Raw genomic sequence first — 16,453 nt, forward strand, 5'->3', positions numbered from 1 at the left:
GCCTCGAGAAGTTCACAGACAGACATTGCTCCTTCATACTGTCAGTTTACACGAGTGCTTTATTTATTAAGCGCTACTGGCCACCTCTGAGCGTATGCACACTCTCAAATACACAATGGATGTCGACTCGTCATCCTTTTAAGTATGTATAAAAACCACGTACCACGCCGTTTTTGTTACATACATGTGAGGATTTGATGACACCCACTGTGCACTCGAGAATCAGCACAAGCTCGAAACTGGCCAAGAGTGCTCAATAAAGCACAGCCTGGGGGCAACCACGTCGTTCTTCAAATAAATATATGGAAAAATTCTTCGTGCAGTAGAGAGAGAGAGAGAGAGAGAGAGAGAGAGAGAGAGAGAGAGAGGCTTCATCTTCCGCCCGTGAGGAACATGCTTCCATGTGACGCATCACTGCTACAGAAGTTGCTAACGATGTTGCATACCGAGACGTAAATCGATGTGGACGAACGTGTGGGTTATTTCCTGTAACGAAAGAAGTTAAGAGGAGCTAATTGAAACTAGACTGTGGACTACTGAGTGCCGCGTAGCGGGAGCGCACGAATTACGCAAGGCTCCAGTTGAGAAAGCCAGAGCGAGACGTGGTGCGTGGGGAACTGGGTCGCCGGCTCGTATTTTGGTCCTCCGCCTGACTGACTGACCCAATTTACCCCTCGGCGCGCCAAGCGAGGACGGCAGACGCGCCACTGAAAGCGAACGCAAGTCCAAACAACGGGCGCGCCTGTCTGTTTACTGTGCTGCGCCGCCGCAGTCGAGGCAGCCGAAGCAGCCCGACAAAATTATACCTCTGGCGCAATACCGCCGAAGGGAGGGTATCGACATACTACTAACAACATAAAGTTAAGCTGCCATCAAGGAGAAGAGTAATAAACACAAAACTCCTTTATTGTACTTTTCAGCGTCAGGTCGCACAAATGTTATCTTGACCCGTTTCTTAGTAAGTCGTCACCAAAAGATAGATGGAAACGGAGAAGTAGCTACAGGGCACTACATTAGATAATCTACCTTCTATACACCGCTATACGTGGTATCTAGTCTTAAAAGTGCACCTGAAGACGCCAGAAAGGGCACCATTTGCCCTTTAAGGAATCACTATACAATGTATTCGTATCACCTGAGAAATGGTAACCGATGATGATACTTAGTTGCCCGAGATTAGGCTGAAATGTATAATAAAAAGTTTCCTGAACCAAAAGCGCCAGAACGAAAAGTCCTGGACCATCGTCCACCATGGTGCGATGCAAATTGTGGATACTTTATATTCTCCAGACGGATTGTAATTATGAATGGCCAGCCCCCAACTGTCCACTACGTACAAATCCCACTGGAGAGAACGGGGCGTTCTGTTTCCTCGCGTGTGTTCGTTCGCATGACTATGAACCGTCCAAGTCTCTACAAGACGCCCGGAGTAAGACGAGTACTGAAACAAATTGGGAATTGAAACCCACCACCTCTTCACACTTGCTTGGTTTCCTCTCATCACTCACGCATTTTCATCCGGAAAGGAAGTTCCTTGAAAGTCGTTCGATAGAGAGCGTATAAGGTGAAAATCTGAGGGCGCAAGGGCAGGGAATAAAGTGGGTGCGAAATGACTTCCCAACCAAACTCCTGTATAGTATTTTTTGTCAGTCTAGCAGAATGAGCCGGCCAGTGTGACCGAGCGGCTCTAGGAGCTTCCATCTGGAACCGCGCCACCCCTATGGTCGCAGGTTCGAATCCTGCCTCGGCCATGGATGTGTGTGATGTCCTTAGGTTAGTTAGGTTTAAGTAGTTCTAAGTTCTAGGGGACTGATGACCTCACATGTTTAGTCCCATAGCGCTCAGAGCCATTTCTAGCAGAATGCGAACGAGCGTTATCGTGGAATGGCGTCGCTTCACGCAGCAGTCGTTCTCGGACTGCGTCTGCAAGACGTCTCAGTTCTGACAAACGTCAGCAGTGATGGGTACATCTCGAGTGAGCAGTTCGTAGCACACCATACCATAGCTGTTTGATCAGATGCATATCATTATCTTCTGTGAATGCGCGCAGGTCTTTGTAAGAGGATTGCTGCTTCTTTTTTTGGGCTCAGTTATTCCTTTCTTTTTCTTACGTTAGTATAAAGACACCTTTTCTCGTCACTAGTAACGATACAGGATAGGTCTGGTCGTTGTTCCCGAGCAGAGATGCACATATGACCACCCGCTGATTTTTATGAGTTTTGTTCACAACAGGTTTTATCCATACAGCAAATTTTGTAATCTTCCCCAGTGCATGAAAATGTCGTGGATCACTGTGGATTAACGAGTTTAAACGACATTCATCAAACCCCAAAGGACTTCCTGTACGTGGAGAGTCACAGTTTCGTCTTTGTTCCATTTACTCTCAGTTCATATTCTGCATTCATCAGGCTGTTCACTCCATTCAGCATATACTGTAATTATTCTTGACCTTTACTGAGGATAGCACTGTCATCGCCGAATCTTACCGGTGATATCCTTCCGCTGTCAATTTTAATTCCGCTTTTTCGAAGTCGACAAATTCTACGAACGCGTCCTTATTTGTCTTCAAGCCTGCTTCCATGAGAATTTTTCCTTCTGGCTCTCCCGCACGAGCAGCGCCGTGGCCGCGCGAGGGAGAGACCACCTACCGATTCACTTTCCTTCGCGAAGCAAGTCCGCTGACGCAACGGAGGAAATCACTTGCCACTCTGCTGGAGCGAGTCAGCGGCAGAGGAGCGGAAAACCATCATCTCATTCCGTAGGTCACACACACACACACACACACACACACACACACACACAGAGAGAGAGAGAGAGAGAGAGAGAGAGAGAGAGAGAGAGAGACTTTAAAGAAAGCGAGAGAACAAATTGAAAGGTGAGCTGAGTGTTCCGCTACAGGTTTGCTCAGTCAGCGGGACGTCGTCACATAATCGACCCCTAGTTCATCCTTTGGCCTGTGACCAATCCAGCCACAATTATCTGAATCACAGTTTTACAACTACGACGGCGTTTCAATTTCTTCAGTAACGTGTACTGGTTAATCGAGACTTCGATCTCTCTTTACGAAATGTTATCATGTATGGATCCGTTAACTTTTTCTCATGGTGACTGACTCTCCGTTTTTATTAAGTGGAAACCAACCGCACGTACAAGGGAACAAGGTTTGTAGGTTTTTCTTACAGTTCTCGTAAGGTTTTTTGAGGTCTACTCGCGAAATATGAGCAGAGTGCCGTTACGTACTGCAGCGCACGACTAGGACGAGAAAACTTGGAGCCGTTTGTCGTACTGAAGCCTACCAGCAACCGCGCTTCGCCCACCACACTTACAAGGGTAGATCGATACGAGACCGACCGCACTGTCCCGTGCAGGCTCGTGGTTGGCTGGTGACCTTGGCGGCGGCTCGGCGCGGCGCGGCGCGGCGCGGGCGACACTGACATTCGGCAGCGGGGCGGCCACGGCCGGCGGACCCACTCTGCCGGATTTCGATTTCTTCTGTGGTTGGGGAGGGGGGAGAGCGTGCTGCCTGCCTGCCTGCCTGCCTGGCTGCGGATCGCTGTTGTTGTTCGGCTCTCTCGACGCCTGTCTGTCCTCTTCACAGCCACTACAAGCCGCGGTGCTGCTGAAATAAGTCGGCACTTGGCAGGGAGCGCGACGGACCGCTCCCCTCAGCAGTGCGACAGCCAGCCTGGCATTTCCGGCTCGACGCCGTGTTGACGCCTTCGCTGCTTCTCGGGTAGGACACTTCTTCCGCACGCATAAAAAGTACAGCTCTGCTTCCAATTAAAATTGTGAGTTCAGTTTAACGGATTTCTGTACGAGAATCAACACTTTCAATTAAATATTTGTACAAGCTACATACTGACAAAAACTCGATGTCTACTTTCAATGCTTACACACAGCAAACGCAATGCGATGAGAAACTTTGGAACGATCCCTTCCAAGCCTAGGTGTTTTGGCAATCGACGAATTAAGAACGTACTTCAGTTAGTTCGACAGGTCTAGGGTCGTGGACGTCCAAGTTAGGGAACGGTTTTCCCGGAGACGAAAAAAAGAGAAAGATCATCCGTTTCAAAAACGTTAGAAGTCTGGTCCTAATTAAACTTAAGAACAGATTTTAGACGCGCTTGGAGACACTACACAGATCCGCACCGAAGCTTCTACGTCATCGCCGTGCGGTCAGAGGTGCCTTTCACAGTTCGCGCCACTTCCCCCGTCGGAGGTTCGAGTCCTCCCTCGGGCATGTGTGCGTGTGTGTTGTCCTTGGCGTAAGTTAGTTTAATTAGTGTGTAATCCTAGGGACCGATGACCTCGGCAGTTTGTTCCCACAGAACCTTACCACAAATTTCCAATTTACGTCATCACTTTAGGGGACACAGACTAAGTGATTCTCTAGCGCCGAGGAGAACAGATGCCTGCAGACGGTATTTCACGCAACGTCAGATAACAACTAACTGAATTTAAACTATGCATACAATCGCGGAGCAGTGGAGGCCTAAAGACACAAAATATTGGTGGTGTTAATTCCTGAAAAAATTGTGGCTAACAGAAACTCCTACAGCTGTTTAAGGGTACTGGTTGGCTTTTCAAGAATGAAGCCCCCCCCCCCTCTCTCTCTCACACACACACACACACACACACACACACACACACACACACACACACACACACACACACAGAGAGAGAGAGAGAGAGAGAGAGAGAGAGAGAGAGAGAGAGAGAGAGAGAGAGAGAATATTCCTCAAAATATTCATCATTTGGATTTGCAGCTCCTTGGGTTGACCGCATCTGCAGTTAAAATTGTAGGATGTGAGGTCCGCCAAATATGCAAAACACCGTTTTTTCTCAGTATCCAAACATGTCTCAGCACCACTGTGCCATCATCAGTGGGTTTCCGTGTTATTTATTCTGCAATGTGACAATTTTTATTAAATGATAACAAAATTATGTGGATGTTTAGTTCCAACAACAGTTCATTTCTTTTTGTTAATACCTCGATACTTGGTGTGCATGATTTATCCGGATCACTTGTGTATTAATTACTACAGGCAGCTCGACATCTATAACCAAACGATGTTGACGAAAAATTTTGCTGGGAGTTAACCTATCATCTAGAATGTAATTTCGTTTGTTGCGATATTTTGCACCTATATTCATTTTTACTTACGTTTTCGTGTGGCAAGTTCTTTTATTCTCTGCATCATGGTGAGGTGTCATGATGCATACATAAATATAACACGTATACTCTACACAAATACGGTCGTAAAACACTTTTCACTTAACCAAAACACAGTCTGATTGTGGTTTGTTGTGTGTCCCAGCCCAGTCAGAGAATTCGGCGCCAAATTCGAATTTTGTTTACATTTTGTGTGCGTGTGCGTGTGTCCTGTTTTCCGTCTGCTATTGCCTTCTGTATGTGGAAGTTTTCCTCAATATTCAGTTTGCTGTATAGGCTGTGGCATACCAAGTGTAAAGGTATTTACAAAAAGAAACGAACTATTGTTGGAACTAAACATGCACATAATTTTATAATCATTTAATAAAACGTTCACATTACAGAATAAATAAAACGGAAACCCACTGATGATGGCACAGTGGTGCTGAAACATGTTTCGAAACAGAGGAAAAAATAGCGTTTTGCATATCTGGCGGACCTCACATCCTACAATTCCTCTAAACCACAGGGTGACTGCTAACAATAGAGTCCTCCATTCGGACAAGCCCTGCAATGAATTCTGATTATTCCAATCTAATGGTTAGCTCATTTATGGATTCCTCCGTTACTTCTTGGTACAACCATTCCATATTTAAGGTTGAGTACCAAGTACACAGTTTTTGTTCCACTGACTTGTTTATTTCAAACTAGTTTCAGCTTACTACGCCATCTTCAGGAAATGACTGACTAGCATCTGAAACTGACTCTATAGTTCTTAGGTAACCAAACATTGTAAGTAGAGATACAATCTACTTGCACAGAGTGATTTGCATCAAACTTTTTTTTAACATAGAAATGAAAATTTGCACAATACAAAATATAGCTCTTAATACTTCAATAGTGCGTATTCTAATCATTTACTGTATTTAATATTTCCTATTGCATAAAAATGTAATTTACTATGTAAAATATGTTTGCTGCACAACGTAAGTTACTAGTTCTCAGTCTGATAGTTCTGAACCAATTTCATGATCTCACAAAAAAAGGCATCATAAACAATTACCTGTAATATGGTAAGACTTTAATCATTATTTTAATTACTGTATATAATACTGTACATTGCTTGAAGTTAAGTTTACAATGTTAAAAAATAAGTTTGTTGCACAACATAAATGAAGACTGCTCAGTTCAACAATTCCTCAGCCAATGTCAAGATCCCCCAAAATTTAGCATTATAACCATTTAATGTGCAATACTGTGTAGTTTATTTATTGTGTTTGACATTGTTCATTGTGTAAAGAGTAAGTTTGATGTTAACAAGCAAGTTTGATGCACAACACACTGTGCAAGTATATTGTATCTTTGCTTATAATGTTTGGTTACGTAATAAATAGCACTCCTTTCAGACACTAGTCAGTTGTTTGCTGAAGATGGCCCAATAAGCCTAAAATAAATAAAAATCAGTAGAACAAAACCAGTGTAATTGTTGTTCAACCTTAAAAAACTAATGTTCAGTATTTTTCTGTCGCACCACATTTTAAAAGGGGGACTCTGTAGACTACACAGTAGCTTCTTGCAAAGTAGGTCACAGTATCAGAGGAGAAGCAATTTGGGAAGCGAACTGAACACTCCAAACGCAGTCCCAGCAAGCAGCAGATATATTTAATGAGGCACTCACCAGTTGCACGATGCTGTCTATCGCTCTATTGTACCTGTCACAGAGGTTCTTCATGCTTTCGTAACTGCAAAAAGAAAACAATTTCCAGTTAAAACAGTTACTCACTGCAAAATTAGTACAGAAGATATTGACAGTTTTTAGAAAAATACAGCAGCAATTCCTTATAATTCATCTTTTACATTCTTTTGGAAAAAATAGTTTTGTTAACAAATAGGTGAAGGCACCAAGTGTTCACATTTCATATTATCTCTGCTTTTTTACTTTTTTTTCAGCTTTATTGGCACCAGTAGCATTGTGTCTTTTAACAAGGAGTTCTCCGTACGTTACACGAATACTATCAATACGTTATTTACACAAATACTATTACGACAGTTCTCATATTTTCTATTCAAAACGTCATTCAGAATACAGTAATTTTGGCACCAAAACCCTTGTTTGTCAGAAGCGGATAAAGAAAAATTGCCATTACATTAAACGTTTGAGTGAGAAATTTCTGAGATGAGAAAAGGAAAGGTTTTTCTTAAAAGCCACGTTGCTCGGACTACAGAGGAGCCCGTTGCAAAGGTGGTCCAATAGCAGAGGAGCAGCAGCTGAGGAACAGTATTGTTTTGTGAGATGAAACTGTCCTCAACGCGACGGCCGGTTCGAGTACTGTCCAAGACAGTGTGCGTTATGTCGCCCTTCCCCTGACCTCTGAACTGGACTTGCGACGTTACAGAGGAACCTACAGCTTAACATCAGCTATGAACAGTGGTTAAGGTCACAGAGAGAGTTATGGAATAGTATGATCTCGCATTAGGAATATGAGGAGATGAGATGCATTTCGACACGTGAGGTGGTCAGGTGCACATCGAGAAACAGACGAAGTAAATGAAGTGTGTGGTAGTCACTGAACGGTTCCGGTCACAACTATCCTAACTGGGACCGGCACGAAAGCATTCGTAGACAGTTCTGACGCCCAATGATTTTTGTTACCTTTGCTATTTCTAATTCGACAGGATAAGTGGGCATTCAGCAGCACGACCGATTGTGGCCGCAACAAGTTTCAAACTTCACAGTGTATCTAACAGATAATTTGGGGGTCTTCGTGAACATCTGCATCATTACTCTGCAATTCACAATTAAGTGCCTGACAGAAGGATTGTCGAATCACCTTCAAGCTATTTCTCTACTGTTCCAAACGCAAACAGCACACAGGAAAATGATAACTTAAATATTTCTGTGTGAACTCCGGTTTCTCTTATTTTATCATGATGATCATTTCTCCCTCTGGACAGGGACACCAACAAAATACTTTCCCAATTGGAAAAGTAAGTTGGTAACTGAAAGCTCACAAAAAATATCCTGCCACAACGAAAAATACCTTTGTTTTAATGAATGCCACCCCAATTCACGTACTGAGCCCACTGCACTCTCCCCTATTTTGCAATAATACAAAACAAGCCACCCTTCTTTGAACTTTTCAATCTCCTCTGTCAGTCCTGTGTGATGCATGCTGCAGATACCACACCACACAGCAATATTCTAGCAGAGGACAGACAAGCGTAGTGTAGGCAGTCTCCTTAGTGGACCCGTTGCAGCTTCTAAGTTGTTCTGTCAATAAAGCACTCCCTCTTTATTGCTTTCCCCAGAACAATATATATGTGATCGTTCCACTCTAAGTTATTCGTAATTGCTATCATTAAGTGTTTAGTTGAATTTACAGCCTTTAGATTTGTGTGATTTATCATGTAACCAAAATTTAGCAGATTTCTTGTAATACTCGTGTGAATGACTTCACACCCTTTATTACTTAGAGCAAATTGCTACTTTTTGCACCATACAGATATTGTGTCAATTATTTTCGAATTGGTTTTTGTCATCTTACGAGTTTACAAGATGGTAAATGACAGCATCATCTGCAAACAACCTACGAAGGTCGCTGAGGTTGTCTATTGTGCTACTTATGTAGATCAGGACCAGCAGAGGGCCTATAACACTTCCTTCGAGAATGCCTTCTTCTAAAGGCCATTGTATTTCCTGACCAGATATTTTTTTCATTTGATATTACACTTGTTCCATCACTGTCAATCTACGGGAACTACAAAGAGTAATATACAATTATTATAACTCGTCAATGCCATAAATATAAGCAACCTGATCCACTCGACACGCTACATTATAATCTCGTAGCACTGTTCTGCCACTCGTGCTGCCGGTAACATTTCAACTAACACTTCTTACCTCTACCTACTGACAAACACCGTTTTGCAGCACATAATGACACTATTCGTGGAAGTGAAAATTCGCAAGAAGCTGTCGAGTCTCGTCTCAGCTCGAGCCGACAGACAAGGTCCGTCAGCACGGTCAACTTATTGCGATGAAATTGCTCGGTATCTACTTCCTTGTACAAAAGTCTGCCAACGTCGGAAACATTTGCAAAGTTAATGTGCGATTCTTCACATTGGGACAGTACCTGTTTGTCACTGACTACAGGTGATTTTCAACCACCATGGCCCTCTACTGAAGAAAGTGCACCATCTTCCACTTGTAGCATTTTGTCAACATTATCTACTGGTTTCTGAATTGTCAGCATTTAGTAGTGTCTCCACAGTATACTTGTAACTATGAAACATAGTGGAACATCTAGCAAGATTAAGCAGGAACTGAAACGAAACTGAGGTATTCTACATTGTGGAAAGTTAATTATTTGCAACAGCTGGGGTAAGTGAAACACAGAAAGTGCCTCAGGAAGTAGACGAAAGCACGTGTGTTTGTAGTGGCGGCTGTTATACTGGAGAGCCAGCAGTAAACATATAGTATCAAGCAACCCTGGCATCAGGCACACTAATGTCTAGTTCAAGAGCCATCTTGTGCAATTTTTTCTAGTTGCACCGATACATATCAGCTTTCCACTGTCTAGCGGTCTCTCAGTTCAGTACTTTCTCGTCAGCACCCACCTAGTGCCGACCTGCGTCCCTGACACATACTAGCCGTCCAGACAGCAGTGAACTCCCTGCCAAGTGGGCAGCGGAGTACGAAACTGTGGCTGAAGAGGAGATACTCTGTTACGGCGAATCGCCTTCTGGTGTGTGTGCTCGCCTGTCGGGCAGTCCGGACGGCCGCGCGACACAGCCCTACGGCACCCTAAGGGACGGAAGCTGTGGGCAAGTGAGCTTTCGTGGATGTTTTCTTCGGCCTTCTAGCGAATGCTGGTAGTGGCAATCCCCCTCCCGTAGATTCCGAACTAGGATTGCTACCAACCTTATTGAAAAGGACTAATCCTACAATAGCCCTCCCTGCTCTCACGAGCTGGGAATCGAGGAGACGTACGACAGCGAGATAGGTACGGTGCGAGAGTTTTTGATTTTTAGGTGATTTTTGCAGGACACAGACACATTGCTATTTTCAATCACTCTGGCAGTTGCCCGTAGACGGTACTTGTCACCACAACGTCACAGCTCTGAGGGGTAATTGTGAAATATCAACTGCATCAATGTAGGCTACAGGATACCTACTTCCACGAGGCTACATAACTGTGACTGAAGGAATATCACACTTTCAATCTGGCAAAAATGAGGACGGCACAATTGTTTAGTGGGTTCTATTACTGTTTCTGAAGCCGGAAATAACTAACACTGAATGTTTCCCCACAGCCATTTATGGAGGTGTTATGATGCTACACATAATTCTTAAAACTTGAGCCATCCAAAGCAAATATGAGGACTTGCCCACTAGACATTTGTGCAAACTACAAAACTTATGACTTCTCTCACCGTGCATTCAGTTGCCTATTCGTTTCTTCTTTCCACACGATTGGTGTCCAGTGCTTGGCGGTCTGTCTCATGAGCCTTAAATTATTCTTTTCCCGAAGAGCAGGTCGTCATCGTTCCAGCAAGCGGTGTTACTGCGTGCAGGGGGATGCTCCAGTTTGCCGTGTGGCCTACTGCCACTGCTACCGCTGTGTCAGCTTCACCATTCCCCTCGATCTCTTGCATCACGGTTCGCGTCAGAATAAGATTTCCCTCTCGTTTACGACACTAGTCAAGGGTGGCCCCAATATGTCAGTGGATATACATGTCTGGTAGTTCAATCAGATAAGCTAACAATCCTCCTCATTCAGGACATGGGAGGCGTGCGAATTTTACTATAGTTAAAGGAAACACTGTACTAAGTGCAGATGTCACACCTAGTCTCAGGTGTCACACCTAGTCTCAGGTGTCACACCTAGTCTCAGGTGTCACACCTAGTCTCAGGTGTCACACCTAGTCTCAGGTGTCACACCTAGTCTCAGGTGTCACACCTAGTCTCAGGTGTCACACCTAGTCTCAGGTGTCACACCTAGTCTCAGGTGTCACACCTAGTCTCAGGTGTCACACCTAGTCTCAGGTGTCACACCTAGTCTCAGGTGTCACACCTAGTCTCAGGTGTCACACCTAGTCTCAGGTGTCACACCTAGTCTCAGGTGTCACACCTAGTCTCAGGTGTCACACCTAGTCTCAGGTGTCACACCTAGTCTCAGGTGTCACACCTAGTCTCAGGTGTCACACCTAGTCTCAGATATCACAACTAGTCTCCACTCTTCATCAAGAACAATGAATAGCTGAAGTTTGAGTCTGGGTGAAGGGATGAAGGGACAGGAACTCACTTTAAATCTTTGATTTTTACCATTCAAACATGGTGCTGCACTGTGGAAAGAACATATTGTCTATTATGTTCGGTTTTAAAGACTAACAATGGCGGTCTACTCAAAACCACGCTTTCACGCAGCTATAGTGAAACCAAACATTGCTGCTCTGATAACAGGGCAGTGGAACCAGAGATCTCTTACAGCTAATACAGTTACAAGTGCAGCCATTATCGATAGGCCTACGTAGGCCTCCTGAACATATTACAAGAAGGAGTTCAAAAATTTGTTATGCCTTACCTGCGTGTGTCGTAATCACACAAAATGTTGTTTTCAAGAGGTAGTTTCAGCTCTGGCAGGTCTTCGCACACCCATCTGTAAATAAAAAAGCACAGCTATTAACAACGACAACACACGTGACAAGCATAGCAAACACACACAGAGAGAGAGAGAGAGAGAGAGAGAGAGAGAGAGAGAGAGAGAGAGAGAGAGAGAGAGAGAGAGAGAGAGACCTGAGACTCCAGTGCAGGTACAGTAACAGTTCAGAAGCCATGTCTAGTAAGGGAAATTACCCACCAAAGATTATCAAGTTAAGGGCTCTGAGATTTGCTGACTTTCACCTTTGTGGCCAATTCTAGTACAGAGAGCAATTTGCTATACATTACAGAACAGTTTCCATTATTCACAAAAAGATAACAGATGGTGTAGTTTCGAGGTGTACTTGCTCTTATTCACACTATAAATGATGCTATGCTGTCAAGAACAGTAAATTTTATTTAGCAGTACACCTCCCCTAACGACCTAAGAACTTTGATTTAGAAACTAGTCAGGAAAATGAATTCAGCTCGCCATTATTCTATGGCGTGGACAGAGGCCATAAGCATCAGCGGGGGGTGGAGGGGGTTGGAGAGAGAGAGAACCTCCTTCCAGCAGTGAGCCCGACATGAAGTCCGCCATGCCTTTGTGGTCAATTTCAGTGACTGCAGTTTGTTTTCTGTCACCTGCAACCATTCAGTCTCCCACCGACACATGATGTGTCCGTCAGAAAATGAGACAATGGCATGCAACGGGACGGGACATTGATGGACAGCACCATCCCTACATGCTTCCTTGGTTGCTTGTCGACCATGTCGTTTCCCTGTATTTCGATGTGGCCAGGTACCCAGCAGAAGATCACCTCCTAACCATGGTGTCTGAGCCGCTGTATGGAGTCATAGATGAATTGAATCAGCTGGTCTACTGGAACAGAACAGGAACAGACAAGAAACCTTGTACAGTGATGTCTGTGAACCCTCTCCAGTGCCATTAGAATGCCATACAATTCTGCATCATAAAAACCAGGGAAAACAGCACAGCAACCGAGGACATTCCTTTGCTGGGATCCATCCATATAAACTATGAGAAAACTGTGGCACATACTTAAAATGTACGAAAACAAAGTTGTAAAAACATAATCTGGAGTAAAAGTTTTCTTGTATTGTGTCAAGCTTAAAATCACTTTGGGCCTCTGAAGACACCAAGGTGGCAATGTGTTCCATCCCTGGCTGTGTATTTTGGTGCCTGACAGATCCAGATCCTTGAGATGGCTTCGTCTCATGGAGCCGATTCCTGAATAGCCATTCAAAGATGCGTTCGTCTACTGAAATAAATGCCAATGACTGAGGCGACGCTGAGATTTTCAATGCCCATCGAGCCAAAAGGATATGCCGCCGAATCCAGAGAGTGGTGGTTCACCAGCTTCTGCACACAGAATCTGAACTGGGCTACTCAGAAAGGCTACAGTTGATAGCCGAATGCCCTCATGGTGGACAGCATCTAACATCCTGAGGTAGGAAGTACGGGCTGATCGTAGACACCACTGCCATAAACTACACGTGAGCGAACAAATGCTCTATTAAAACTGCCAGAGCCGGGACCTGTCAGCTGCCCATGTTTTTCCGATAAGCCATTTCAAAACATTCAATGACTAGAATGTCCTTTGTTCATAGGTCTTTGAAGTGTGGGAGCCAGGTTAATTTTGAGTCAAATAATGAACCCAAAAAGCAAACAGTTTCTTGAAAACGTAAAATATTGTCTCCCACTGTGAGCACTGGTTGGTTAAATTTCAACGGGCACGGTTAAAATCGACACCTGTAGTCTTCTCAGCTGAGAACCAAACACCAGTTGTCCTGCCCCAGGTTTCCAGCCTCCTAATGGTCAGCTTTAACTGCCTCCTCGTTGTTGGAAGATCAGAGGAAAAGTAGAAGATTGCAAGGTCATCCACAAACAAAGAGCATTTGACAGGGTTCCTGACGGAGGAGGAAATTCCATTGATAGCGATGGCAAACAATGTGACCTTGAGGGCACCTGCCTTGGGGGAACCCATTCTCTTGGACACAGCAATCAGACAAGGCATCGTCAACGCGATATGGAAAATGCTGGTCGTCGAGAAAGGATTGGATAAGAAGCGGCAGGCGTCCAAGTAGTCCCCATTCATGAAGTTGGCGAAGGATGTTCCACCTTTTTTGAGGTCAAAAAACATACAAACTAAATGGTTTCAGTGTAAGGATGATTCCTGTATAGCCGTCTCCAATAGAATTAAGTTGTCAAGGGTGGAATGGTAGCACCTGAAACTGCACTGGGAGCAGCTCAGGTGATCTCGGGATTCAAGCAGCCAGACGAGGCAGCGCCTGACCATACGTTCAAGAGTCTTACCCATACAACTGGGTATGTCTCTCTTGGCCTTCAACTCCTGAATTGTTCTTTCCTCATTGTGAACCTCACACTTTGTGCTCCACACTGTGTGATCCCCGGAGCAGTTTACACGCCAGTAGCTGTTAGGCACGCAATGGTCCTTGTCTGGTTTCCAGAAAAGAATTAATACCACCTCCTTCAAAGTCGTGGAGTACAGTCCATCAAACCAGATCAGACAAACAAGAAAGGAGCTGTTCTTTCACTTGAGGGTACGGTGATGAAGCATGGCACAATGGATCTCATCAGGTCCTGGGGCAATGTCTCTGGCAGCAGACAAAGCTGATTCCAGTTCCCACATGGAGAACACAATGTTGTAGCCTTCCTCATCATGCGAGAAGAAATTGAGCTTCCTCATCTCCGCAGTCCTACTACGGAACACCTGAAAAGCAGGAGCTTGTCTAGCTGACGTAGAGACAGTAAAAAAGTGTTCAGCTAAAACCTGAGACAAGTCTTCTGGCCTGACCACCAAGATCTCATTATTGACAAGGACATAGGGGGACGTGTGCTGCCCTTGCTGGAAATCAGTCAGATTGAGTCCCAAACTTGCGTAGTGAAAGTGGACCGAGCAATGGAAATCGTGAATTCCTTCCAGGAAGCCCTCCTCCGTTCTTTTTATCATTCGCCTCGCATGTACTCTCACAGATGTGAAGGCACAAAGGTTTTCTGTAGTTGCACAGTGTTTGAAGTTTCGCAGAGCTGTTCGTCTGGCCCCGATTGTCATTCAACATTCGTCATTCCACCGAGGTACAGGCTGTCATCTGAGGAGGTTACTAGACCAGATGAAGGACTCTGTAATGAGTGATATGGGCCACCGTCTCCTGAGCACAATACTTTTGTTCAAAAATAGCCTGGCGACTGTACTACAACCAATTTGCCCTTTGTATCATCCATCTGCTTGGTATACTGTCAGCCACTGTCCTAGCTGGCAAGTGGATCCACAATGGGAAGTGGTCACTAGAGTGTAAATCTGTAGCCACTTCCCACTGAACTGAGGCTGCAATCACTGGAGGAAAAAAAGGTAAATGATTGAAAAAGACCCTGTAGCTGTGGAAAAGTGTGACATCTGATCTGCATTCAGAAGGCAGATATTCTCAGAATGTCAAAGTTGCTCGATCATCCGATCCCTGGAGCAAGTGGTAGCTGAGCTCCGCAGCACTTTGTGTGTATTGAAGTAAGAAGAAATGAGCGTGGGAGTGCCCAGAAGTGTTCTTCCAATGCGTTTGCATCCTAAGTATTATTAGCTGGAAGGTACAGAGAACACACGGTGATATTAAAGGATGCGTGACCTTTCACGGCAATTGCTTGCACGGTCGTGGTAAGAGGAACAGGAGACGAGTGGCATCTGTCATCAAAGAAAACAGCCACAGTACCTTTAGCCCTGTATCCAGTAGTATCGTCCTTCCTGTATAGGTGGTACCGTAATGCAGGGGTGTCCGCGACTAAGACGTGTTTCTTATAGGCAGATGCAGGTCGGTTTCTCCTGGACCAAGAGCTGCAATTATTCCAAGTGTGAGCGATATCCATTTAAATTCCACTGTAACATAAGAAGTCTCTGTGGAAGCCATTGTATAACGAAGGTTCTTGTCTTTCTCCCTTGGAGGTGGTAATTTACCAGGGAGTTCAGGGGGAATGTTAGTTGGTTCCCGGCTCTCCAGTTCCTCAGACTGGAAGTCCATCTCCTCATAAGCATAGTTCCCATCAGAGGGGGAAAGATCTCGCCTATGTGAAGGCTGAACTACCACTTTCTTGGTCTTGGAACTACTTTTCGAAGGATATTTTTCTTTACTCATGGGAGGAAGTGGTTGCGGGGATGGCTTAGTTGGCTTATGATGGTGGGTAGTGGTATGCGGCTTGCTTAAGTGGTAAGCCCATTGCTGAAGGCTTCTGAACGACTACAGTTTCAAGTGGAGCGTGTCCCCCTCCCCCCCTTCCAGGTACACCGACAAGTGCATGTGTCCATACTTGATTCTGTGGTGGCATCACACTTAGCAACTGGTGTCTTAATGGCAGATGCAAAAGAAGTTGCAAAAACCAGAGGTTGCATAGCTTTGAAAGCTTTTCTAGCCTCACCACAGGGTATGCATCTCTTGACCTTCAACTCCTGAATTTACCTTTCCTCATTGTAAACCTCACACTTTGTGCTCCACACTGCGTGATCCCCGGAGCAGTTTACACATTTCAGAGGAAATGCACGAGAATTGCCAGATTCGTGAGCTGAGCCTCCACAACTGCCACACATAAGCCTCCCATTACACCCCACAGTGGTATGGCCAATTCTTTGACA

The 16,453-nt window shown here is 44.8% G+C and overlaps 1 protein-coding gene across 2 annotated transcripts in view; it reads right to left on the reverse strand.

The window, feature by feature from the left end:
- Positions 1 to 16,453, reverse strand: part of LOC124614067 (histone-lysine N-methyltransferase, H3 lysine-79 specific) — a 205,570-nt gene that overhangs the window by 124,185 nt on the left and 64,932 nt on the right. For both annotated transcript variants that reach the window (XR_006979690.1, XM_047142901.1), the window contains exons 3-4: positions 11,737 to 11,811; positions 6,831 to 6,894 (exon numbers count right to left, since the gene is read on the reverse strand). Coding sequence is in view for 1 of the 2 variants with exons in the window: in XM_047142901.1 (XP_046998857.1) it covers positions 6,831 to 6,894; positions 11,737 to 11,811 (139 nt within the window). In the remaining variant the exon portion in view is untranslated. The remainder of the gene's footprint in view (positions 1 to 6,830; positions 6,895 to 11,736; positions 11,812 to 16,453) is intronic.

Source organism: Schistocerca americana, chromosome 4 (genome assembly GCF_021461395.2).
Source record: "Schistocerca americana isolate TAMUIC-IGC-003095 chromosome 4, iqSchAmer2.1, whole genome shotgun sequence".
Classification (NCBI taxonomy): domain Eukaryota; kingdom Metazoa; phylum Arthropoda; class Insecta; order Orthoptera; family Acrididae; genus Schistocerca; species Schistocerca americana.